The 24,598-nt window shown below is 35.3% G+C and overlaps 4 protein-coding genes across 4 annotated transcripts; 3 read left to right on the top strand and 1 right to left on the bottom strand.

Annotated features, from left to right (window-relative positions):
- The first annotated feature begins 1,195 nt into the window (after positions 1-1,195).
- Positions 1,196-5,454, top strand: LOC105163705 (F-box protein At2g32560). The gene is made up of 5 exons (XM_011082144.3): positions 1,196-2,908; positions 3,025-3,104; positions 3,335-3,513; positions 4,113-4,187; positions 4,777-5,454. The coding sequence occupies exons 1-5, from the start codon at positions 2,237-2,239 to the stop codon at positions 4,962-4,964; spliced, it is 1,194 nt and encodes a 397-aa protein (XP_011080446.1). The 5' UTR covers positions 1,196-2,236; the 3' UTR covers positions 4,965-5,454.
- A 240-nt stretch (positions 5,455-5,694) lies between these two features.
- On the bottom strand, positions 5,695-7,050 carry LOC105163706 (uncharacterized). The gene has a single exon (XM_011082146.3). It carries the CDS (start codon positions 6,894-6,896, stop codon positions 5,793-5,795), a length of 1,104 nt encoding a protein of 367 aa, XP_011080448.1. The 5' UTR covers positions 6,897-7,050; the 3' UTR covers positions 5,695-5,792.
- A 2,146-nt stretch (positions 7,051-9,196) lies between these two features.
- On the top strand, positions 9,197-13,546 carry LOC105163707 (MutS2). The gene is made up of 6 exons (XM_011082147.3): positions 9,197-9,638; positions 10,203-10,308; positions 10,792-10,844; positions 12,001-12,132; positions 12,346-12,418; positions 13,025-13,546. The coding sequence occupies exons 1-6, from the start codon at positions 9,213-9,215 to the stop codon at positions 13,114-13,116; spliced, it is 882 nt and encodes a 293-aa protein (XP_011080449.1). The 5' UTR covers positions 9,197-9,212; the 3' UTR covers positions 13,117-13,546.
- Positions 13,547-15,990: 2,444 nt separating this feature from the next.
- On the top strand, positions 15,991-22,873 carry LOC105163708 (GDP-mannose transporter GONST1). Its single transcript, XM_011082148.3, has 9 exons — positions 15,991-16,190; positions 18,757-18,988; positions 19,138-19,277; positions 20,155-20,284; positions 20,727-20,825; positions 21,471-21,625; positions 22,000-22,116; positions 22,427-22,524; positions 22,599-22,873. Exons 1-9 carry the CDS (start codon positions 16,180-16,182, stop codon positions 22,640-22,642), a joined length of 1,026 nt encoding a protein of 341 aa, XP_011080450.1. The 5' UTR covers positions 15,991-16,179; the 3' UTR covers positions 22,643-22,873.
- The last annotated feature ends 1,725 nt before the right edge of the window (positions 22,874-24,598 follow it).

The following is a 24,598-nucleotide window of genomic DNA, read 5'->3' as shown; positions in this document are numbered from 1 at the left end:
TGGGGAGTCTCTAAATTTTTCTCAATAACTTAATGAAACGGACCTAAGTTGCATTAGACATCGAAAAGAGGGGCCAAAATTATATTTCCCATACCGCGTGCCCTCTTAGATGATGCGAAGGCAAAGGGACCAAAAGATAAATAACACGATCTAAAAGAGACATTTTGAAATTAACGTGAGAAAGGTAAAAAAATATTTTTTTTAATAGAAACTATGATTATATAATTACATCAATATCAATAAAATGCGGAATTACATAAATTCAAACAATAAACTCACATCAAATTAGGAAAATAATCTATTATAATACTTGTATTAAATGAGACAAAAACCCACGCGTCTAGTGCGACGTAACGCCGTAACCTCGAATTTATTCATTAGACCTCAACCTTCTATTATTTGATTTTGTGATTGACTAATCCTTTAATGATAATATCTAGAAGGGTATGTTATATTTTGCTATTCAAATTAGTTAATAAAATAATATAATAATAAAAAGACAAATTGAAGTGGATTATAGATTTTTGTGACTCCACATAAATAGGAAACCTACAAATTCAAGCGATACGTTTTCTTAATATAAAAAAGTGAATGTTTTACACCTCAAAATACACAGCTATTTAGTGCAATATGTGGGCACTGGAGAATCATCAACTAACTCTAGGATTTTAGAATGCGGACATTAAAGAAAACACTATTGCTTTCTCCTGATGTTCTAATTTGAATATTATTCTCTTTAGTAGATTAATAGGTCAGCTTATAAGTTATTCAAAACATCATATCATATGTGAAAAATTTAAAAATATTAAAAAGTGTTCGATATTTTTTGTTAAATAAAAGTTTATAACATCAAAAAATATGATATTAAAAGCTTATAAGCTGCTTAAAAAAGGAGTAAGAAAGTCTTAACTTATTTCTAGAATTTCAGGAACTCCTTTAATTTTGGTTGTATGGTCGTTACTATCATCTTGTCAGTTTTTCTCTAAATATTTTAAGAGTTTAGTTTTAAATTAATATTTAACATTTTATTATTTTTAAAAATATATTATAAAATATTCAGATGAATTTAGCCAATCATCCACTAGGGTTATAGGTGCAAGATTCAATTTTTATTGTACCCTTTTTTATGAGTGATGAAATTGATCATTTATTACCTCATTTCTATCTTGAGCGGCAACATTGACTAATGGAAACCCGGGCTTTACTCTAAACAACAACTTGCTCTGCCTGTCGCCTTCATGCACTACCCCAAAATTTGCTCGAAATCTACACAAGGAACAGATTCCAAAGCTTCATTTGACAGTAAACCCATCACCAGCGCGCATTATTCACACGCAAAATAAGGAAAGAGAAACAGAAAGAAGAAAGATCACTTCTTTTTAATCCATTCTGCAATTTGGACCTGCCCTTTTCTTGGTTTTTGCATTCAAGAACGAACGAAGATAAGATATATTTAAGAAGAGAGAAGAAAAGGGTTGCTGTGGGTGGAGGAAGAATGTTAAGAGCTGCAAAAAACTAGCTTCTTTGTCTTCTTTCACCCCTATCTAGCCTAACTGGGATTCTGCTTTTCTCTTGAAACAAGATTAGAATTGGTGTTTCCTTTTGCGTTGTAATTGCCTAATTCTTTTCAAGTAGTTGTATTTAGCACCAAAGTTTTGTTCTTGGTAAGAGCCACCTTCATTATATAGCTCACCATTCACCTCCTTCATTTTCCAAGAATTTGTGATTGTAGTTGGATTCTGAGCTTTTATCCTTTCATATTTGTGTTTTACATGCCTGTTCACGGTAGATCTGCCCACCAGATTACCCTCTGTTTAGCATACATTTCCTTTTACAAGACTCTTTGAGAATTGGAATGTAAAAGTAATTTTGTCTGAAATTTTTATACTTTTTTGCCAAGATTTCTACAAGTGAATTCTTGGTGAAGTACACGGTGAGATAATCCTCTTCTACAGGTCTACACGAGGCCCACAATTTGGGTTAGGTGGGCTTCGTCTTAGCCAAATAGTACCCATATTTTTTCTGTTGATAGAGATTTGAAGATCCCTTTTCCTCTTTTTTTATAAGGAGAGGGTGAAGAAGAAGAGAAATACACCAATTTTTAATATTTTTCTGTATTCAGCAAGGCTCATTGCTTGTCCATTATTTGGTGGCCTAACTTTTCTTGACCACCCCCTTTAGTATTATTATCCCAAATATATAAGTGTATAATTGGAGCTCCAGACCCTCTTGTCAAATGCTTTTCTTCTTGATCACTTGTTCCTTCTCCTTCATCTTCTTCTACAGGTCTCTTGTCCTCAAGCCACTCCCTTCGTGGGCTTGTGAGATGAGATTAGTTTCCCTCTGGTTCTGGAAAGGATTTTCATTTTTGCCCATCATCAAGTCCATAAGAAATACTATCTTAGGTGTAATTTTCTCATTTTTCACTTCAAGAATGCCTTGTAAGAAGAAGAGTTTTAGTTCCAAAGTGGAGACTATTGACAGGAAATCAGGGATGTCTGTGTTGGATTTGCCTGACCTTGTATTGGAATGCATTCTTGAGAAGCTTCCACCAGAGGAGCTTTGTAGGATGGCCAGTGTCTGTGCCTCCTTGAGGGATAAGTGTATGAGTGATTACTTGTGGGAAAAGCACATAAAAGATAAGTGGGCTAGAATTATTGGTCCTGCAGCATACAGGGAATGGCAATGGTATATTGCTTCAAGAAAAGATTCCATCTTTTTCAATCAGGGAAAGCAGAAAGGCTTGATGGGCTATCTCACTCACCTCTGGCCGGTCGTATTGATTCGATCTAGTTTTAGCAGCATTAGCAAGAAAAAGAACTCTCCTCCAGCAGATTCACTCATGTCTTGGTATTTTGCTCTTGAGTCTGGCAAGTTTTGGTTCCCTGCTCAGGTCTATAACCGTGAGGTACACGGATTATTTGATTTCTGGTTGCCCTACTTAGATTTCACACTTGAATGCCTTTGTTGGAGAAATGAATTCTGGTTGTAGTACTGAAGTGTGTTTTTGGGCATGCTGTGCAGAATGGTCATGTTGGATTTATGTTATCATGCTATGATGCTGAGCTTAGCTATGATCTGCGAACCGACACTTTCCAGGCCAGGTGATTGGAGCTATGGTTTTCAGTAATGAAACTTACCGTTTCACATATTTGATTATAGTTTGGACTGGCACTTGATGATTATCACTACAAACTAGTAGTTTTACATTCTGTATTTATGACAATCACATGAAGTTCAGCAATTTTCTGGGGTTTGTCTTTGTGGCATCTCCTTTTCAGGAGTTTGTCATCCTTTTCATTATCCTAACTTTCTTCTGGTTAATGATGAGCAGATACCCACCACATGGAAGGAGAGCAATCACAATAGAGACTGGTGTGACATGGGATAGACTTAGAGCACCCCCTGTTGATACTTCTCCACATGATCTTCATATCTCTAATTGTTTAACTGAGTTGCAACCTGGTGATCACATTGAAATCCAATGGAGAAGAAACAAAGAGTTTCCATATGGTATTTTTCAAACTGTACCTCAAAAAGTTCAAGGTTCTTTTATTTTTTGTTAGTTGTATCATATATTTCACTCGGTACAATTATGGCCTATGGGATGTGTGTAGGAAGATGACGTCCACTGTTTTCACCATATTTTCCAATTGTATTGATGGCCTCTTTCATTTTCTTGATGTGGGGCGACAGTAGATTGGTCCGCAATGGATCAAATCTTGCCAAGAAACTTTGCGAAAGAAAGATGCGCCAACCGCATGTTTTACTTGTTGACATCTCTAGTTTGAAATCAGAGTAAAAAGCGAACTTATTTTCTCCACTGTCAATTAAGTTGGCGTTAGTTGAAATTTTCTTTACAATCCATGACGTCTTAAATTATTCTAGCAAACCTTGGAATATCATTGACACCGTTTTGAGAGTGCAATTTGTGCTTCCATTCTAGTGTTTTCTCAAAATGCAATGTGGCATATTGTTCTTGTTAGGTAGAAAGTTTTGTCACCAATTGTAGTCTAATTGTATGCAACTCTAATGGATTGGCTCTTAAGATATGACCAGATCCTATGGATATGCCAATCAATTTATTAATAATGTCTCACCTCTATGTACAGGTTGGTGGTATGGTGTTGTAGGCCACTTGGAAACATGCGTTGGAAACGCCAATTACTGCCGATGTCATGATAGTGGTAAGTTGCTATGCGTTCTCCACAAATTCTTAAAAAAGATGCCATTTCATATAAAGCAAAATACTGAAGATCCAATCAAAACTAGACGTACTAGACAGCAGGAGAGAGGTGGGGTGGGGTGTTAACTTAGTTTGGGGACCTTAAAACCACTTTGTAGTGAAGCATTTGCATCAATTAAGAAGGTGGCCATAAGTTTTATCATTAGAGTATATTTTATATTCTTGGTAGGCCCTTCCGGACTCCCTTTTTCCCGCATGTGGGTCTTTCCTTATGCATATAATTAACCCTCTAGAAAAGTCCTTGTTTTGTCATATTCTCTTCCGTAAGTTCTGTTGTGTTATCTGGACAATAATATGAAAGAAGATTGGAAGCTGACCTTACTGTACTAAATTGACTTCCAAGTAATTTGAGTCATAAACATTTCTTGAGATATCTCCTCTGCACTCTTATGCAATGCGCTAGTATCATATTGGTTGAAGTGCATGTGTTCGTTCGGGTGGCACCGAGCCCTCGACTATTTTGACATTTGTAAGGCTTAAGTAGTTGAGTTAACCACAGAAGATTTTCTGACAACAATTTCGTGCTTCAGACACTCTGGTGCTGGAGTTCAACCAATACACCCCCGGTTCACGTTGGAGAAGGACAACTGTTAGTAGGAAAAACCATAGGGAAGAGGGAAACGAGGCAGATGGATTTTATGGTGGAATTCGGAAACTTCGTACTAATGAAGAGATATCCATGTGGAAAAAGCTCTGGCCGTCTGAAGTATTGGAATGAATCCACATCTAAAGTTCGGCTATAAGTTGATTAACAGCTGATTCAGAAAAGCCCATCTTTCTCCACCAAAGACTCCAAAATCTCATCAAGAAAAGCATTGTATGCTAGATGTACAAGAGATGTATGCTCAGTAGCGTGGCCAAGAACTGGATTCTTGTCGGCCCCATCTCTTCCAGAAAAATTATAAATTGTTTTCTTGTAAAGTACCGAATACATGATAGGATTATAGCAATTTGTATATTGCCTCCATTGCATTCTATATAGATGTCGGATAAAAGAATGACAACGGTACTTATACTGTAAGCCCATGAGTCTGTTAGGCTTCTCGTAGGCAGGTTTACACTTAACATTTTGCTCCCCTAAGCTCAATGGGGCTCAAATATGTTGCAAAGAATAGAACCATTCTCGGCAACTGTAACTGAATGAAGTGATACTCATTGTATTCATGTTCTTTCTCTTGGAAATGCATACTTTGGTTGCAGTGATGAAATTACTGATAGTTTTGCTGGCAACGGGCGCATTTAGACGTAAAGAATATCGGTATTACAAAATTGCACTATACCTTCTGCTGTCAATGTTTGCACTACAGATTTCTTCCAGGAGATCAGATATTGCATAACCGTTGGTGGAAATTTCCAAACTTATGGAGGTTCTTTTATAGAATTTCCAAACTCTAGGGATTTTTGTGTCATTATTTCAAGGATTTACTGGAAATGGTTGCAATGAGTGCTGGTCACAAGGCAAATTTCTGAAGTCACATTTGAACATTGATTGAAATTTGATATGAACCAGAAAATAACTACTTATTATCTCTCTATAATGTTTAAGTCATTTCACTTCTCTTGGGCTTCCAACTCCATAGCCTAAGCAAACTGCAAGAGATGGCTTGTATTCCACCACTGCCATCTGTGTATCAGCAGCCATCCTCTTCTTCCCACTTCCCTTGTATTTAAAGCTCAATCTACTAAAATAACTCATCCTCCTTTCCCCTGAACCTGTCTTTCTCTGCTTGCTCCCACTGTTTTCTCTTCCAAATGATGCATACCTCAGCAGAAATCCTTTCAGTTTCTTCACCTTACTTTCCTCAACATTCCCACAAGTCTTCTTGACATGTCTCCCTTTTGGTAAAACAGGCTCATCTTGCCCGTCCTGCTCAGCTTTCAATGGTCTCACTCTTTGTCCGAAAAGGAAGCCTCTCTGGTTCTTGGGGCTTAGCCCTTCTCTCGTTTGGTCCCGAACCCATCTTGCATATGCTGACCCTTTGAAGTCCAGTGGTCCGCTGTGGCTTGCTGCTGCAACGTGCACGGTGTCCGTTGGGCTACTTTCTTGAGTGTAACAATCAACATCGTCATTGGAGTGTTTTGGCACAGCCCTGAACGGTGAATACGATCTTGATCGCCTGTGGTGGCTGTTTCTTCCTCTCTTTTCTTCCCTCACCTTCTGCAAAGCCACCATGAACGGGTCGAAATCATCGTTCCAAGAACTCCTACACCCAAATGGGAGTCTGCAGATGGTTCTTGGGGATGAAACAGGTGATCTCTGGCTAAAACTGTGGAATTCAGTTTCAAACTGAAGTCTTGGAGGGAGCTTCAAAGGCATGACCAGGCCATTGAGGAAGAGCTCATCGGCAAACGCCATGGCGGGAAGGGAACCCCCACGCTCCCGCCTCACAGGAGACTCAGAGTTGTCGCATGTCTCAACGCTCAACGGCCCACTGAACTTCTTGCTTGTCTCAAACTCAAAGTCATCAAGATTCTTGCTTCCATAATCATCATCTGTCCTTCCAACATTGGGATCACCCGGTTTTCGACGTGGACTGGCCGGGGCACTGCAGTAGAACTCCATGCTCCTGCTATGTTCATTTGGGCTGTTAGGAGCAGTTGCATAGAGACAAGGGGAAGAAGTGTTTGATGGCTGAGCCTCCAGTTCCATTCTTGGTGCAAGAATTCAGACAGTTGGAGAAAATAGGATTTGCAATGTGTGCTGATTTTTGTGATGTGTTCATGGTCCTGAATTTAAGGATTGCACAGCTCACATGAGTGGCTGTCTACCTCTAAAATAATCTTGAAAGCAGGAATCAAGCACTTAAAAGTGGATAAATTATACTTGTAAATGTCCTCAGCAATCAACAGCCAAAAAAGTGTTCCAAAGTTTTACATCATTTCCACAAGTGGGCTGTGGCCTAATTACTCAATTTTCAATCCATCAAAAAAATAAATAAATAAATTTGCTCAATCTATTGAATTATGTGTGTTTTACTACACCTCAATCACCCAAACTTTATTATAAAGATTCAACTTTACTTCAAAACACACTAAAATAGCAGCTTTGAAAATTACCGTAGCGCATAATTTAACCCAATATTACGCTATAACCCCACATAAATCTTTTTTAGCTTACCCTTTACTGGATCGAACGTAGATGATAATTCAATAACATTTTTACAGACGTTCTTATATCTTAATAAAAGAATTCGAACAATTCTATAGCTATTACCCATTCAAACTTATGTATCATTCATTTATATATATATATATATATATATAATATTTTGCCGCATAATTTCATTATATGTTAATCATAATAAATTATTTTACTTGGGTTCTACCTTATACATGTTTTCTTGAAATTACATGACCTTATATTTGTCAACTAGGCTTACACTCATGACCAAAATAACTAGCACAAAAAATTAATTAAACCCCCAATTTGATGCTTGGTGTTGTATTTTTCCCCAACTATATGCCAAGTTTAAGCAACATTTCAACTTTTCATTTTTGCTTAATTTTAACTCAAGTACTTAATAAATATTTCCCATTATTTACTTGCTTAATTTTGTCGAATCCAAGTTTTTTAAATTAAGAATAGACAAAACAAAAGTCATTTGGCAATGATTTAGGCTTAAGAAAAGTTATTAGTGTGTGTAATTAAGAAATAATTATATTTCAATCAATAGGTCAATTTTGAAATTGACCCGTGACAAGAAAGCACAATAGTTGGTACCAAAATTTAACTCGTGACCATCTACTTGGTAGTGATGATTTTGAATTTTGAAGATCTTGACATATGTTAGGTGTGTATTTAAGTCATAGTAGTTGATGCTTTTAGATTAGGGCACGTTTGGTTTAAATTATTATTCGGGTAAATTATATAAAAAAAAATTTGTATTAAGTTTAATTACACAAATATCTTATATTTGTTAAATGAGTGAATAGCAATTTATCACTTTGTGATATTGAAAATGAGCACATTATCCTCCTATAAAAAAAAATATAGTAATTTATTTCCCTATACTTTTTTAAATAAAGTAATTTACCTCCTTATACAGGGAGGTAAATTGCTTTATTTTACAAATCATAGGAGAGTAAATTGTTCTATTTTAAAAAATATAAGGAGGTAAATTGCTATTTACTTTTTCATAAGGGGGTATTTGCTCATTTGCGATATCACAAGGGAGTTGCTTGCATTTTTCCCTTTTTTAAATGGTTGTAAATATATCATTTGAGGTTGTATTGTAGTTTACAGGGTAAATTGAATTGATAGTCCCTAAAGTTAAGTAAAAAATATACAAACATTTTCTTATTTTTATAAAAATTACAAACACACCCTTACGATAGATCAAGCAATTATGTTTGAATTAATTAAATAATTTTTTTTAAGAAACAATAACATTAATTAAAACAATAATTGACTCATTTTTGTTTTAATATCTAGGAAAAGATATAATCTTATTCAAATGGGATCTTTCCACTTTGTATAGTATTTAATTTTATATTTTTAAATGATGAATTTAATTTATTTTAAAGTTTGTCATAATTATAAATACTTATCGTATTTTGAAAATTTATTAATATTCTCATAAAATTAACGATCGTCTAATAAATATTCCTTGCTATACATCATTATAAGGGATATTTGTTAGATGAGAGTTAATTTTAGAACGATATTTGTAATTTTTTAAAATATGTGGGAGTATTTACTATTATAGCAAATATAAGAAAACGTGTTATGGTTTGCCATAATTTTAATAATTAAGATATTTTTAGGAATAAAAGATGGGCTGTTTATTGCAATTGGGTTACATTTGGGTCAGGCCTGGAGCCCAATAACATAATTATCTTGTCTATGAATTGGATTCGGGGTGGCCCAATTAAGATGGAGGTCCAGACCCGATCCCAGACCCGACCCATTAATTGAGAAATAGGATTATCATAGCAATGGCTTCCCCAGTTCTCCCTCATAAATTTCATGGAAACAGCAGCGCTCTTCCCTCCAAAACCCCAATGTTTGATGACCCCACTAATCGCCTTTAAACCAGCGCCACCGCTCCTCCTCCGCCTCACTCCAGCCGCATTTAGGCTTTTTGCCTCCGCCGTAGCCCCCAGCACGAGCACTGGTGCCCCCGAAGTAGTAACAGTTCCAGAACCCTCTAGGCGGAAACCCAGATCAAATGGCGGTACAAGGGGTAGCACGAGGGTTAGAAAGGTGAGTGTAGATGCACACCAGCTCAGATTGAATTGGCTGGATTCTCTCTCTTGCCCTTTGCCAGAAAATGATGAGAATCGGGATGCGAAGGACTCCGACTGCTGCAGGGCGGTGTCGGATTGGGTCGTTGGGGTCGACCCGGATCTTTCTGGAGCTTTGGCCGTTTTGAAGCCCGATAATTCTCCTCAGGTATGCATGGGCTGTCTGTCACTACTGTACTGGGTGCTGAAGCTGTGCCTCATGCTTCCGAGGTTGTACTATTCTTGTCAATGTATAATATCTTTTGTATTAGGAAAGTAGGATTCTATGCGTGCTGTCGTCTAAGACTTGCGTCAAGTTCAGGGTTCTCGCATCTTGGTGCCAAGCTTTAGTTTTTGTGGTAGAAACTTAGAGAAGGTATTTGGCTGTTTGCTTTTAAGCCATTATGTTTGTTACTTTGCACACTCCTCTGCACAGGTTCAAGATTTTTGCATGATAGTGGCCAATTGTGATAAAGGATTTTCCATTTCTTTTGAAGTTTGTGAATTCTAAGCGTTCTTAAGTACCCAGTGTGAATTCTAAGCGTTCTTAAGTTCCATTTCTTCCCATTTCTTCAGGCATTTTAAAATATTCATTATGTGAATTGTCTCATCTCATGCATTCTTGTATCCCCCCCCCCCCCCAAAAAAAAAAAAAACAAAAAAACAAAAAATGGTGTTTGTTTAATTGATACTGAATTTAATTCATATTAAATTCTTTTCTCCTATCCGACAGGTGTATGATTCGCCTCACTTGAAAGTATTGGTTGGCAAAAGAATCCGGAAACGTCTAGATGCAAAGTCTATTGTTCAATTGCTTCAAAGAATTGATGCTCCAACTGGTATGCTATACTGCTTAGTGCTTTATGAGCTGCTCAATTATATCTGTCTGGATGAAACAGTACCTATGAAGAGCATACATTGGCTAGAGAACCAGTAATTGAATTTAATGGCGTTGCAACTGCTAGAAAATCTTCCTTGCCTAGCCCTCATCTCACTGGCTGAGCAAACAATCCTTCATGTATCTTGTATTGGATTTTATCTTTTTTCCTTGTCCTTGTTAGAAAGACAATGCAGGTGTGTTATCTACCTTTGAAATTGCAGATTTTGAGGGGAAGAGCAGTCTCGTGGGGTAGTAATACATTCAGTTCACTTGGCCCCAGTGGTTGAATAACGTTTAAGATTTTCTGATCTCATTGCCCACTTACTTCAAGCTGTGATAACTAATTTGACGAAACTGTGATTACAATATCATTGGATTATCTAGGTGGTCTATCTCAAACACACCTGTTTTGACCAATTTTATATTCTTTCTTTCAATTCAGGAACCACTGTGTATATAGAGCAATCAATTCCATATCCTCAAGACGGCAAACAGGTTAGAAACCCTCTGTCTGGAGAAAGTGTGATTATTCTTTTACTATATTTCAACTGGATGGACTTCACCTAATGGCCGAAGATCTATTTGGTGATGAATTAAAGTTCTTGGCTGTTATGTTCCTCTAAGTATGTGATCAATTTTATAACTTTCTTGGAGAAGAGCTTGTGTGTTAAATGATGCTTCCCTTAGCAATTGAGTTTCCAGACACGGCAAGATACTAACAGGCAATAACAAACATGCCCTGAAAATCCCAATTAGAAGTAAACATATCCTCTCCAAGAACAAGGCAAGTACCATCAAGGGGAACCTACGCCTGCCATGTTTTCCATGTTTCTAAATCACCTGTATTTTGCATGGCAAATCACTTTTCTTCCCATTTCTGCTAGTGTTGGTCATCTCTGATCTTCCTCATGATAGTAATTGATTGATCTTCCGGAATTTCCATTACTTCTATTGCTTTCCACTATTCAAACTACTTCTATATGCCAATACCTTTTTCAACCTCGCTTATCTCCTTGAAACTCCCTTGAACTACCTTTTCTTCATCTTCTTTGTTTCCCTGCACTTAGAATATTTTCCAAGTGGGAAAGGTTTTCATTTTTATTTCTTGTCACTGAGTTTGGATCAGTTCAATTGGTCTGAGCAGGCTCTTCTCCACAACCGCCATACCCATATTCATAACAATTATATCGCTGCTTATTCCTGCCTTCCATGTATTCTATTTTCCAGAAAGAGAGCAACAGATTTGAACTGATCCCTTTGAAGTTGGAAGCTTGTTTTCATACTACTTTGAAATAATAGTTCTTTTCCTTATGCAAATTACATTGGTACTAGGTGTACCTCTTTCCTGCTGGTGCCTGATCCAACAGGATCAGAAAAACCAGAACTTTTCAGTCTCAACTACTAGAGACGTTTGCCTTCTCCAAACATAGGCGTAGACAAGCAACTAGGAAGAATTGCTTTTCCTCAATTTCCAGAATTGAAACAATGAAAAGGAATATGGTTATGCATAAAAATTCATATCTTTCTGACAGATCTGTTTTTCTAATCCCTCTTTTCTGTTGTTTATTTTGCATGACTTGATACCTTCTTACATTTAGTTTCTTTTCTTTTAGTGACGGTTTCTGAAGTATATCTTTTTGTTGCACCGAAGGGATGGTGGAGTGGAGGATTTGGATACGGATTATGGATCGGGATCCTAGTTGCCTCGGGATATTCTGTGGTTCCAGTTCCATCATTGTTGTGGAAGAATGAGTTTAAACTCACGGGGAACCGCTCAAGCAAGGTTCATTAATCTTCTCTGAGTATCACCATATCACCTTTACCGGTGGTGTTGCGTGACAAGTTGAATTTTGCATGCTGTATTAAAAATGTTTGATATCCTTTGCATCTGAAGATCATGTTGTTTATTCATCTATGAATCAAACATCTGACAAGTATGTCTAAGTAAATATGGTACTTAGAGATCAAATTTGACATGTATTGCTTTGTATGACAGGACGACAGCAGGGAGCTTGCCACTACTTTATTTCCCTCTATGAATTCCATGTTGAAAAGGAAGAAAGATCATGGTCGGTATACTCTATATCATGTTAAACTTTTCAGAAAGATATCAATGACTCTGACAGAACTTTTTGTTATCATTCATTGAGATCTTCAGTGCCATTGTTTGGTAGGTGTTGGCCATGGGTGTGGTCAGTGGTAAGCCTTGACTTAGATTATGATTTTGACAGAATTTATCTGGAGAAATGTTAGTTAAATCTGAAAGAAGCTATGGAAAGAAGTCCAGAATCAGATTCCATTTTTCATGGCAAGTTGTAAGGAGTGTCTGATTCTCACCAAGGGTATTAAAAAGAGATTAGGGCGAGAAATCATGACCAAGAATCTCATATAATTGGACCAAAACCTTCATTTAATGCGCAACATTTCTGTGCGGACCTTAAACTCTGCAGTGACAATACATTTTAGCATTACGATACGAAACTACTAGTGGAAGATAAAACCTTAAAATGAAAATGATGGAAGATAGGTTGTAAGGAGTCTAATATGCACTTGCAACTCTGTTAAGCCAATTGGGAGATTAGAGTATCACAGAAAGGATATCTTATAGTAGACATCTTTTAAGGAATTGTTATTGCCTAGTTTCTTGTAACGCTCTTTATGTTTGAATCTTGCAGGTCGCGCTGAGGCTCTGCTAATTGCTGCATATGGTAAAGGGCTGAAGGTGAACCTTGATTCTTCACCCATCTTGGAAGACCCAATGCCTTAGAAACAAGAAATTTCCATGCAGCACAATTAGACGCCAGATCTAGCTGCTAGTTGCTTAAATATTGGCAGTTACCTTGGTAAATAACAAGTAAGGTTACTTAGGCAAGAAACTGGTCATTTTCGTACTTTACTGGCTCCCTCTATATCTTCATCACATCTTATACATTTTTTGAGGGGGATAAAGCTCCAATTTTGCCGGAAACCAGAGAAAATTCCCCCTTTGATTTTGCTATGATGTAGGTAATCATTAGGGGTTTTTAACACTCTCTTTATCAACCTTGTGGATAGGATTGTGCTAGTTTTAGTGTGCTAGAGTTATTTCTGGAAACTAGTTATCCCTTGTACTAGAAAAAGATCTACAATGTTGTAAAGTAGTTGTAAAAGCATTGTTGAATCAAGGTTTCTTTCCAGAAGTGAAATATCATTTAGTAGGACGGCCTTTTACTGCCTTTGGAATCCTAACTTTGTATAGGTGTATTGACGACATGGTTTCAAGTAATTCATTCTTGGTGACTTTGCGGACGAGATCACACCCTTTCATTCTGGGATCATCCCGAAATTCATCAAGAATATCTCACGCCCAGTGACCTTTTAAATCATCAGTTATGCTGTTGCTCAACTACAAATTGCATCAGTTGAGGAGATTGGAATACTTGGTAGATATGGGGTTATTCTGAGTCGTAAACAAATAAAAAACGATCGAATTCTGCTATTGTGGGGGCTTTAACTCGTTCAAAATCAGGCCAATACGAGGTTACCAGAAACGTTCAGAATCTGGGCAAACTATGGACTACCCTTCCTATGTTATTTAGCATGATTTGATATCTAACGTAAGTTTTATTCCGAATATTCCAGTTGGTTGTTGAGGTGGATGGCTCCCAAACCATTACTTGCCATGAGAAAGAGGGACTTTTGCATAGGCCACCACAAGGGACCTTCGTCTTTATTTCCCTCGGTGGCTTCAGCACCTACCAACTAAACCTTCATTTCTCAGTGCTTTAGAGCTCAAAATGCCTACCAAAAGTGGAGTTGGGTCAGTAGGAAAGCTTTTCATAGTCTCAATCATATGTTAGTCAAAACTATTTGGTGAAAAGCCAACCACATTCCGTCCACCAAATTTAATTTAGTTGGCGAAATTGATATTTTATTATTGTTCTTTGATAGTAGCTCTTTTTTTTACTTTAATAGTAATATGATGATCAATTATAAATACTTGATGTTAATGATTAATGTATTAATTGTTATAATTATCTGCAATTGAAATTATGTTAAGCGATTTACTCAAAAAGGAAAAAAAAACACACACACACACACAACCAAATTCTTGTTATAGTAAGAATGGGGCTTTTTTAGTTGTAATTTGATTCACTTTGTGAGAGAAATAACTATAGAATCTAATGAACAATGCAGAATTTAAAATTAAGTTCCATAATGGTCGTCTGGTTTGTAAACAAAATGCAGGAATATAATAATTAAAAATGAAACACAACTGGTCTTTGATACAAAACAATTTATCCAGAGGTTACGACTTCAAGTCTCATCAATATGTTGGTATTAATTTATTTTATGGAATAATTATACTGTCCTCCATTGAGATTTAATGGAATCACATAAAATCCCATCAATATGTTGGTATTAATTTATTTTATGGAATAATTATACTGTCCTCCATTGAGATTTAATGGAATCACATAAAATCCCATCAATATGTTGGTATTAATTTATTTTATGGAATAATTATACTGTCCTCCATTGAGATTTAATGGAATCACATAAAATCCCATGTTGTTCTGTAAATCGCATCTACTATTATTGAACTTTATTTTTGTTTAATAAATATATTCATCCATTAATTAATATTCACGAATTTTATTGATATCAACAAAGAAATTGAACAAAAAAATTCATAATTACCTCCGATTGACTTATTATAAGTTAAATAATTTTATTTTGTGTTTTATGAGGGACAACCTAATGGTTGTGCTCAAAATTTCCTATAGGAGGTTTTGTGTTCGAACGTGGGTGTGTGCTAGAAAGAAAAAAGTCTTTTTGCCAAACTGAGGTTTGGTGTAATTCTCCGTTGTTTTAACAAAACTTTTAGTTTAATAATATTTGTTAGTTTATTGTAACAATATCTATTGGTTAGTTATATATGTTTGATATTAATAATTAACATATACTGATTATTGATGACCGAAAAATATGATATATTTGATCATTTCTTTGTTTTGTTTCACTTAATGTTATTAGTTTTATAAATTTATTTTGTTAATATATACGTCGCGTTACATACACATACTATATATATATAATGGTGAATCACATTGGTACCATAATAAGTTAGGTTTAATTATATAAACACTCCCTATTTTTTATAAAATAAAAATACATCTATTAAAATTATAGTTGTAATTATAAGTATACTGACGAAATTATACAGAAACACTATTTAAGATAAATCACACTAACACCCTCAAGGGTCCACCTGTAATTTTACAAAAAGTATGGAGTATTTGTGTAACTAGACTTAATGTAAAAATAGGATAATTACATTGTTCTTACATGAGGTTTAATATAATTGCACGTAAAGTTTCTGTACTTTGAAAAATTACATCTAACACTTATAATATTTATATTTAATAGATTCTTCCACTAGTTAAAATTCATCGAATTTATTAATATATAAAAAAATAAATAAAAATTTGAATCTATCCATAATTGATTTATTACTGATTTATCATTTATAATTTATGCAGCACAGAACGACGTCGTAGGAGGAATGAGGTCATGAACGGGGTACCGTACGAAAGCCGAAACTGGAAAGGCGCTTTCTAAAAATTTAAAGAATATATGAAGCAAAACGGAATTGTACTTTTTAAAAAGCGTTCACATGTTTATGCACTTTGACTTTCTCTCTCTCTCTCTCTCTGCGTCAGTGTATGATATTTCTACTCAACGTTCGTTTTACATAAAGTAGCTTCTGAGCAGAAAGATTCATTCTCTCTCAATCACACGCAGATATATATTACAAGCATTCATGCGTGCCTCTGTGTGCATTTCGTAAATGGCTTCGAGGTAACTCTGGCTGTCTTTCTTCTTGTATGTGATTGCTATGAGATGGGATTTTTATTTTTTTGGGGGAGATGGGATTGTTCAACAAGATTGAAATGAAGATGGGCATTGTAGTTTTGTTTAATTGTATTTGATTGTTTATCTTATTTTTGTCAATTTTCTCTGATTGATTGATGTGGAGCTCAGTGAACTTGCCCCGGGTATGTTTCATGGATATATTATGAGTATTTTTAGATATTTTAAAGGGAAAGAAGTAGTTCCTTTTGAATTGTTAGCAGTCTTTTTCTGTATTTATTCTCCTTTTTCGATTTCTCTGTCAATGGAACTGCACACTTTGATGAACAGAGGTGTCAGATAATGGTTCATGAGCTTAAGGATCAATTTGGTGTTATGAACATTATTGTTCAGTTGATGGGCTTGTCTCTTTGTTAGTATTTTCCAAAAGCATTGTGTTGTGAACTTATGGGTATGCTTATTGTAGGATGATATGAGTATGTAATTCTAGAAATCCTCCTTTATTTCTCTTTTGACAAGCAGAAGTGGAGCACCCCACTTTGTTGCTCCTGAATTGCTTGACATTTTGGTGAAATTTTCGTTGGGGATTAAAGTTTGAGAAGGAGAGTGACTGTTTGAAGTAAGATCTGTAGTTCACAGAGATAGAATTTCTTTCTGGCATTTTAACTACATTTCCACTCTTAAAGAAACTGAAACCAAAAAAATGCTAATTATGTGGTGATTACCATGTGGTTTGTCCTGGAGTAGCATCTGGTTATAGTGGCACATGGCTTTGTGATTGTAATGATGACCAGTAAAATTCAACTGCCTAACTATGGCAGCTGCCAAGGGTTGCAATCTAGGAGGTTTTGGTGGTGGTTGTTGTCATGATTGTTCATCTGAGAAATGAATAACATGCTTCACACTTTTTTTGGAAAATGTTGTATAATCATGCCACGCAAACGTTTTCACTCAGAACAAAGGTTCTATCTGGCAGTCATCATGAACATTGACAGATTGGACCAGGAATAAACACATTAGATTTCTATTTAACTTCTGTTTTCCTTGGCCCCTTATTTTATGAAAACCATTTCATTTCTTTTCATCTGCTTTTGCAATAATTCTATCTCCATCATGTTTATTGTTGAACATTGAGTTCTGCTATACGAAACTTTAATTTTGTGAAAATGATTCCTTTATGGAACTGATGATAATGTTCTGGTAATTTCAATCTTCAACCCTGAACCTGCTGATATAGCACCTACTATCTGCTACTGATACCCATAATAATCTTCCTTATGGTAGAGCATCATCACGAGGTGCTTCTCTAGATTTTTCTGATCTTATTTTGGAGATGATAACTGTGGATATTGATAACTATTCCACAAGTAGAGAAAGTAGCCAAAAAGTTTCTTAGCTGTATGGGTTGGTAAATCAGGAAGGTCCTGTTAGAAGAGAAATACCCAGCAAGTATGCTTTTCTACTACCTACCTTATGGCATGTTTGTTAATATAAGGCTTCCATTTGTATTTTCCTTACGAGTAAATATCTGCACTCACTTGAGGTGGCTTTCACACTGGTCAGGCATTTTGCACATATCTAGGCTCTAATTTTGTTCCTCAGCCATTACTCATGTGTCAAAGAATCACTTTGTATTATCCATATTTACATTCAGTTAGTGGATTTCTCCTTGTGTTAGTAGGTTTCACATGACATTGTGGAATTGTGCTGTGTTTTTATAATAGGATGATATAAGTATGTAATTTTAGAGGACTCCATTTTTCTTTCAGAAACAGCAGTAGGAGCTCCCACATTGCTGCCTGAGCTTTGGGACAAGTTTTCATTGAGGTTATCAAATTGGTTTGACTTAATCTGAGGAAGGTTTTCTTTCAGGATGCACAGCCACCTTGAGTGATTGGTAGAGTAAATCACAGCTCATTGTAAAACCTAATGTCCTAGCAACATCTAGACTATCTAGTATACCAACAATAATTTCCACATAGGATCCTCACCATCATAAAACAGTAAATCGTTTCGACAAATGATTTTAAATGATATGAAACCTTGACAACAAAATTACAAATTATCTTATTAGTTCCCTAAAATTCTCTTTCATATTCTAGAAAAGCATCTTTATGACCATAGTCAACCACAGAGATTACTGCGTATAAAAGAGCTGTATATTTGCTGACTACTACACAGAAGAGCACTACATTACTCTTTCCTTTTCTTGCCAAGATCCATTTGACAAATGAAAACAAAACCACCATGTTTAAAAATTCAGAAAGTGGACCATGCTTTTGAAATTCAGAAAGTGAGCATGTGTGGAGAAATTGTTGTCAGCCATCAAATGGGATGTTGGTCTTGGTTCATACCTCCAAAGTTTCAGCGTGTTAGTTTCAAATGTTAAGGTTCAATTATCATGTGTTGACTAAATAGCTGGAAAGTATGCCCTTCATCTGTTCCGACTTTTTGCCAATTGAATTGGTTAATTGCATGGAAATGGTGGCTCAGGTTGGCGTCATTGGTTGTCATGATAGTTATTGATTCTTATGCTGTTGCTGCTTATTTTCAGATCTTTTGGAGTGAAGATTCCTGGTAATCATGATGAGGTTGATGTGGAGGCTGGGAGAACAGAAAAGGATAGAGGAAAGGCATTTCGAAGTAAAAGAGTTCTTACAATACACAACCAGGCCTTGTTATCCGGCCTCGCATATTGTTTCTCCTCCTGCAGCATGATACTGGTTAACAAGTATGTCCTCTCCAGTTATGACTTTAATGCTGGAATATCTTTGATGCTGTACCAGGTTAACTTCTATATAAGTTCTCTTCATTTTATTCACCAAAAAAAAAATATAAGCCATAATCGTTTTACATTAACTCTACTATTGTTCAGCTGATTGAAGTAATCTTCTATTTTTTTTATGGACTAATAAGATATTGTTCATGCATGCAGAATTTTGTCTCAGTAGTTATTGTTTCTTTCTTGAATTTCTGTGGAATAATTACCACTGAACCACTCACATGGAGATTAATCAAGGTCTGGTTGCCTGTCAATATTATATTTGTGGGGATGCTGGTCACAAGCATGTTTAGGTACTATTCTTTTGCTTGTTTTGTTTAGTTTATTGGAAATTGTATATTCAAGTATTTGTGCTTTTCGAACCATAAATTTGTTACCATTGACTTATATGCGTCTTTGACTTTGATGCTTCATTTTTCTTCATCACATTCATATACTGCATTTCTTTACAGTTACCAATTTTTTCTTCTTCATGTGCCAAATTTGTTTTGGTACATGTTAATAAATGCAACAGACTTGAATGTTGTATTTTGCTGTATGTCTGCTACTTTTACTTTCTAAGCACCCTTGAACTCAGTTTGTTGTTCATCTGAACTTTCTACTGTTTTACCTGGCTGCCTACTTTCTCTACATTTGGATAATTTTTATTTTTGTTGCTCTTCCAGTTTGTTGATGAGAGTTGATAAAACCTTAAGCAACCCTCATTTTTCTCAGCAGCTGAACTGCTTTCTTTGACCACACAACTGTAGAATTTCCTTTACTTTAGCTGAAATTAATATTCACAAAACGGATCTCGTGATGCTTTCTCCAGGATGGATGTTTTTCTTTCTTTGTCATCGTAAACCATCTACTCACAAAAGCCGGGGGGGGGGGGGGAAGGAGAGAAATCTAAGGCTTTCTTGCTCATATACTTTGATTAATCTGTTTCTGAAGGAAATAAATAAGTCTCTTACTGTATTTTCTCATGCATTCTGCTTTTTATCAGCAAAAAACCTACAGTTTGCTCCTAAATTCACTTTTACATGAAATGTTTCCTCCTCTTAAAAGAACAAATTGTCAAGAAAGTGCCAAGAAGAAATGTTCTACGGATCTTTGTTGATTCCTTCCTACAAATTTCTCCTGAATTCTTTCTTGAAATGTTGCCTAACATGTCTTCCAATTTCGTTGCAGTCTAAGGTACATTAATGTTGCCATGGTTACGGTTTTGAAGAATGTAACCAACGTGATGACTGCTGTTGGTGAGATGTATCTATTCAACAAGCACCATGATAACAGAGTTTGGGCTTCTCTTTTCTTAATGGTATGTCATGAAGGCAAAGATATAAATTGACGGCACTTCTATATATTACTCCTGATTCATGTGGACAGTAGTTCTGCTAGAGCCTAGATAACTAACCATTTTGGTTAGCTGACTCTAATCATTCATTCTTTTAGTTGATTGATGACAGTTGAATTTTGTGAGATCCTAATCTTCAGCATTTGTCATTGTCAATGTCTAATCACATTATCAAAAAAGCTTCAGTTATTAGCACCAACCATTGTAGAATTGTAGTGCTGGTTCAGAATAAGTTCGAACATATATGAGCAAGTAATTACTCAGTAGGATTTCCTTCTGAACTTTACCGGGATGCCCTAGTGATAACCAAGTGAAAACAATCCCATAATAACTTGTCTCACTTAGACAGGTACAAGTTTGTGACTGTTTTGAATAATCACTGAAGCTTTGCATTCATTTTATGCAGATAATTTCAGCAATATCAGGTGGATTTACAGATCTTTCATTTCATGCCATTGGATACACATGGCAGTTTATCAATTGTTTTTTAACAGCATCATATTCTGTAAGTAATCCTTTCTTTTTTGATTCTCAATTCCTCACAATGCTCCTTGGTTACCAGATTCAACATTTGTTGTGTTCTCACAATTCCGCACCATCTCTTTTGTATTTGTCTACTTTGGGATCTTTTTGTTGTATCTCGAAATGCTCTATTGATCCATCTTTGTTGCATGACAAAAAATATAAGATTGAATCTTGCTTGCTTAAATCCATGCTAAGCTGTTCATGGCGTACTGGAATTGGTAGTTTTTCAGGTAAATTTCAGTTCCACCATGGATGAAGCATCATTCTTGTACATGTCCATGCTTGTTTGCATCTTGTGCGTGACCAACTAGAATTTTCTTATGTGTAGCTGTATACCGCTCTGTTCTTGTCTATGCTATAGTGCAAAAGTTTTGGGAGGGAAGTCATCCCTTTAATTTATGTGCATAAAAAATTAGCCTCTGCATCATTGCTTGCATTTCCAATGTTCATTCCTAAGTTCTTTTTGTACAGTTTTATTCTGACTAACCTGCAAATCGTAAGCATTTGACCACCATGCAGATACTGCTGTACTTCACTATTTAGCTAATGCATTTTATGTAAATTGTTGGTAATTCTTATGCTTTCTGGCTTATGACTGTCTGTTAACTATCTTACTGTGGTGCAGTTGACGCTGCGTAGGGTCATGGATACTGCAAAACAAGTCACCAAATCTGGAGATCTGAACGAGTTCTCGATGGTCATGCTAAACAATACTCTTTCACTTCCTCTAGGCATCCTGCTAATTTTCGTATTCAATGAGGTCGATTATCTTTCAAGGACGTGAGTAATAACTTATTATGTGAATATAACCTGAAACTTTTCTGTCTCTCAAATAATTCATTTTTACTTGTATAGCATCTTTTCTTATTTAGTTTGGCAATACAACTACAGAAATAACAAATCTTGAAGCCCACAACTCTAAAGTGAAGCTAACTCTTTGCGCTCTGACGCAAAACTCGCCGTCTTTTTACTTTACTAAGTCATACTTTCATGCTTCCTTAGTACAATTTGAAAACTTAACAAACATGATGCAATGTTAGTCCCACAACTCAGACACACATTTGCCCACCAGTTCTTAATTCTTGGTTAAAAGCCAGAATTGGCCAAAGGGTATGCTAACCTTGTTTTATTTGGCCTTTTGTTGCCGATGGCAGACCACTTTTGGGATCGCCCACGTTTTGGCTGGTGATTACATTTAGTGGATTCTTGGGACTGGCAATCAGCTTCACGTCCATGTGGTTTCTCCATCAAACAGGGGCTACTACATACAGGTAAACTTTTCAAGCTTTTTGCTTCTCTCTCCCTTCTTAGCAAGCTAAAGAAGCATATTTGTATTTACATTCTTGGATTGCTCGTCTTGTTATTCAATGAAACAAAACAATATTCGAGGGGATTTATGAAAATCACATTGGTGGATGGAGTAAAGCTCAAACAGAATGATTTCATACTAATAACCCCATTATAGGCCTCTGGTTCTTCTAGACGTATTTTTCCTGTACCCATTCTTTACATTTGTTCATTCTTCAAACATTCTGGTGGATTTCGGTTGAGTCTTCTTGCTAATTCTTTCTGCTGCTGCAGCCTCGTGGGGTCGCTGAACAAGATACCTCTTTCTATAGCAGGTATCGTCCTTTTCAACGTCCCAACAAGTTTGGAGAATTCCGCAAGCATCTTCTTCGGTTAGTTCCTATCAACTGTGTTCGATTCGCATTTGGAATCACTTAAGCCTGACGATGACATTCTTCTGCTGTAGGATTGCTAGCAGGAGTGCTCTTCGCAAGAGCGAAAATGCGCTAACCATCTCAGTTTCTTGAAGGGTTTAGAGTTACAACTGAGCCTTTGTGCAGATCAATTTCTTGCTATGTACCCCTTCACTGCGGCTGTTGTATAACATTTTTCCCTTTGATCATATGAGTTGAAATTGTTAACCAAAAAGAGCACAATGTAACGCAAAAAAAACAGAAATCATAGAGCAATTATTCAACATTTTGTCATACAAAATTTTTAGGCTTTTATTTTAAGAGACTATGTTTGTGAATTTTTCTATTGAATTTTCAATTTTAATTTCAAACGGTGTTTCGATGAGTTTACACGTTCTTCAAAATGTTTTATAAAATGTCTAAAATTTTATAAGATATTACAAAATATTTGATAATTTATTTAGAAAAATAATTTATAAGATCTAAAATTTTAATAAGTCCCTTAAAATTACTTACAAAATTATTTCACAGCAAAAAATTGTTTTTTAAAAATAAAAATTGGGATCTCATAAATTTTAAACATTTTATAATATTTAGAAATTTATTTTTTTTAAAAAAAATTAAATTTAATATCTGTTTAATTTAATTAGTTTACTCAAGTGTGAACACTCCTATAGTTGTTGGCCTTAGAGCCACAATTTTAAATACAGAAGTGGGGTTCTCACCTAAATTTGTAGCCTTAATTTTCAAATTTGGACTTTTGTGAACAATTGATTCCTAGGAGCCTAAGGTCCACCACCTTAATGAGATTCTAGAAGCTCCACTCTAAGATATTTTTTATTTTTTATTTATTTTTTTTACAATTGCATCATGTTCTAGTACATTTCCTTTTTTTTTTTTTTTCTTTTTTGCTTTTTTTGGTGTTAATGAGCTTAAGGCATATAAAATTGCATCTCCACCCTAAAATTAAATTTAATTACACAAACATCTCATTTTTTTTTTAAAAAGTTTATTTTCTGAAGTTGTAATTGTAAAAATTTACACAAACACCTTTTGAAATAAATTATATTGGCACTCCCTCAAAGTACTTATAATTTAGTAAAGAGCATAAAATGTTTATATGATTCGATTTAATTTCAGGGGTGTCGATGTAATTTAACATAATCCTTAACATGAATGGCCTTTTATACCTTTTCTTTTTTATAATCTTGGGGGTAAGTTACATTAATAACCCCTATGGTTGGATTTAATTTCATAAAAATTCTGTATTCTTTGTAAAATTACAATACACCCTTTATTCAGTAATGAAAGTTTACACACAACACTCTACATTGCACTAACATTCCTTCAAGAATGTATCTGCAATTTTATAAAAAAAAATATAAAGTATTTGTGTAATTAAATTTAATCTCACGACAAATTTAATTAAAATAACTAATTTATTCCTTGTGAGGTATATATCCAACAACTTGGGCCATGAACATTTCAACAAGAATTAGACCACTCAACTGATCCACATATTGTAGAGCACAAATGTTGTCAAGTATTCTTAAAATCTACTCCATACTTGCTAATTATTTAATAATTGAAATTCAATTCAGAAAAATGAAATAATGTACTAGATGAAAGGCCCGCCATCACTTAAATTCAGAAGGATCTTACAAAGGTGATCTCGACCATCACTTAAAAAAGTTGATAGCTGCTTTTTTGCCATTTAACGCCCCTTTATGAACCTCCCCTTGTGGTTATCCTTCAAGGGGTTTTCAATGAGATCTCAGAGTGCGAAAATCATAGAAAGTAGTTGCTTAAAGATAATGCCCTTAGGTCTTTATTTTTAATCTAGCTTTATTCGATCCTGAGGAAATGAAGCTCTAAAAAAAGAGTTGACATTTATATAGTAAATAAAATATAAGAGGTACTAGGATTTGGAATAAGAATTTTGATTTAGGAAAAAATAGGTTTTATGCAATTTAGTTGTTTGATTAAAATATTATTTGAAATTTGAAGAAATTTACTACATCTAAAATTAGAGTGATGCCATGTTTGTAATTTG

This window comes from Sesamum indicum, linkage group LG6 (genome assembly GCF_026168435.1).
Source record: "Sesamum indicum cultivar Baizhima isolate 11 linkage group LG6, ASM2616843v1, whole genome shotgun sequence".
Lineage (NCBI taxonomy): Eukaryota > Viridiplantae > Streptophyta > Magnoliopsida > Lamiales > Pedaliaceae > Sesamum > Sesamum indicum.
This window is presented reverse-complemented; position numbering and strand designations above follow the sequence as displayed.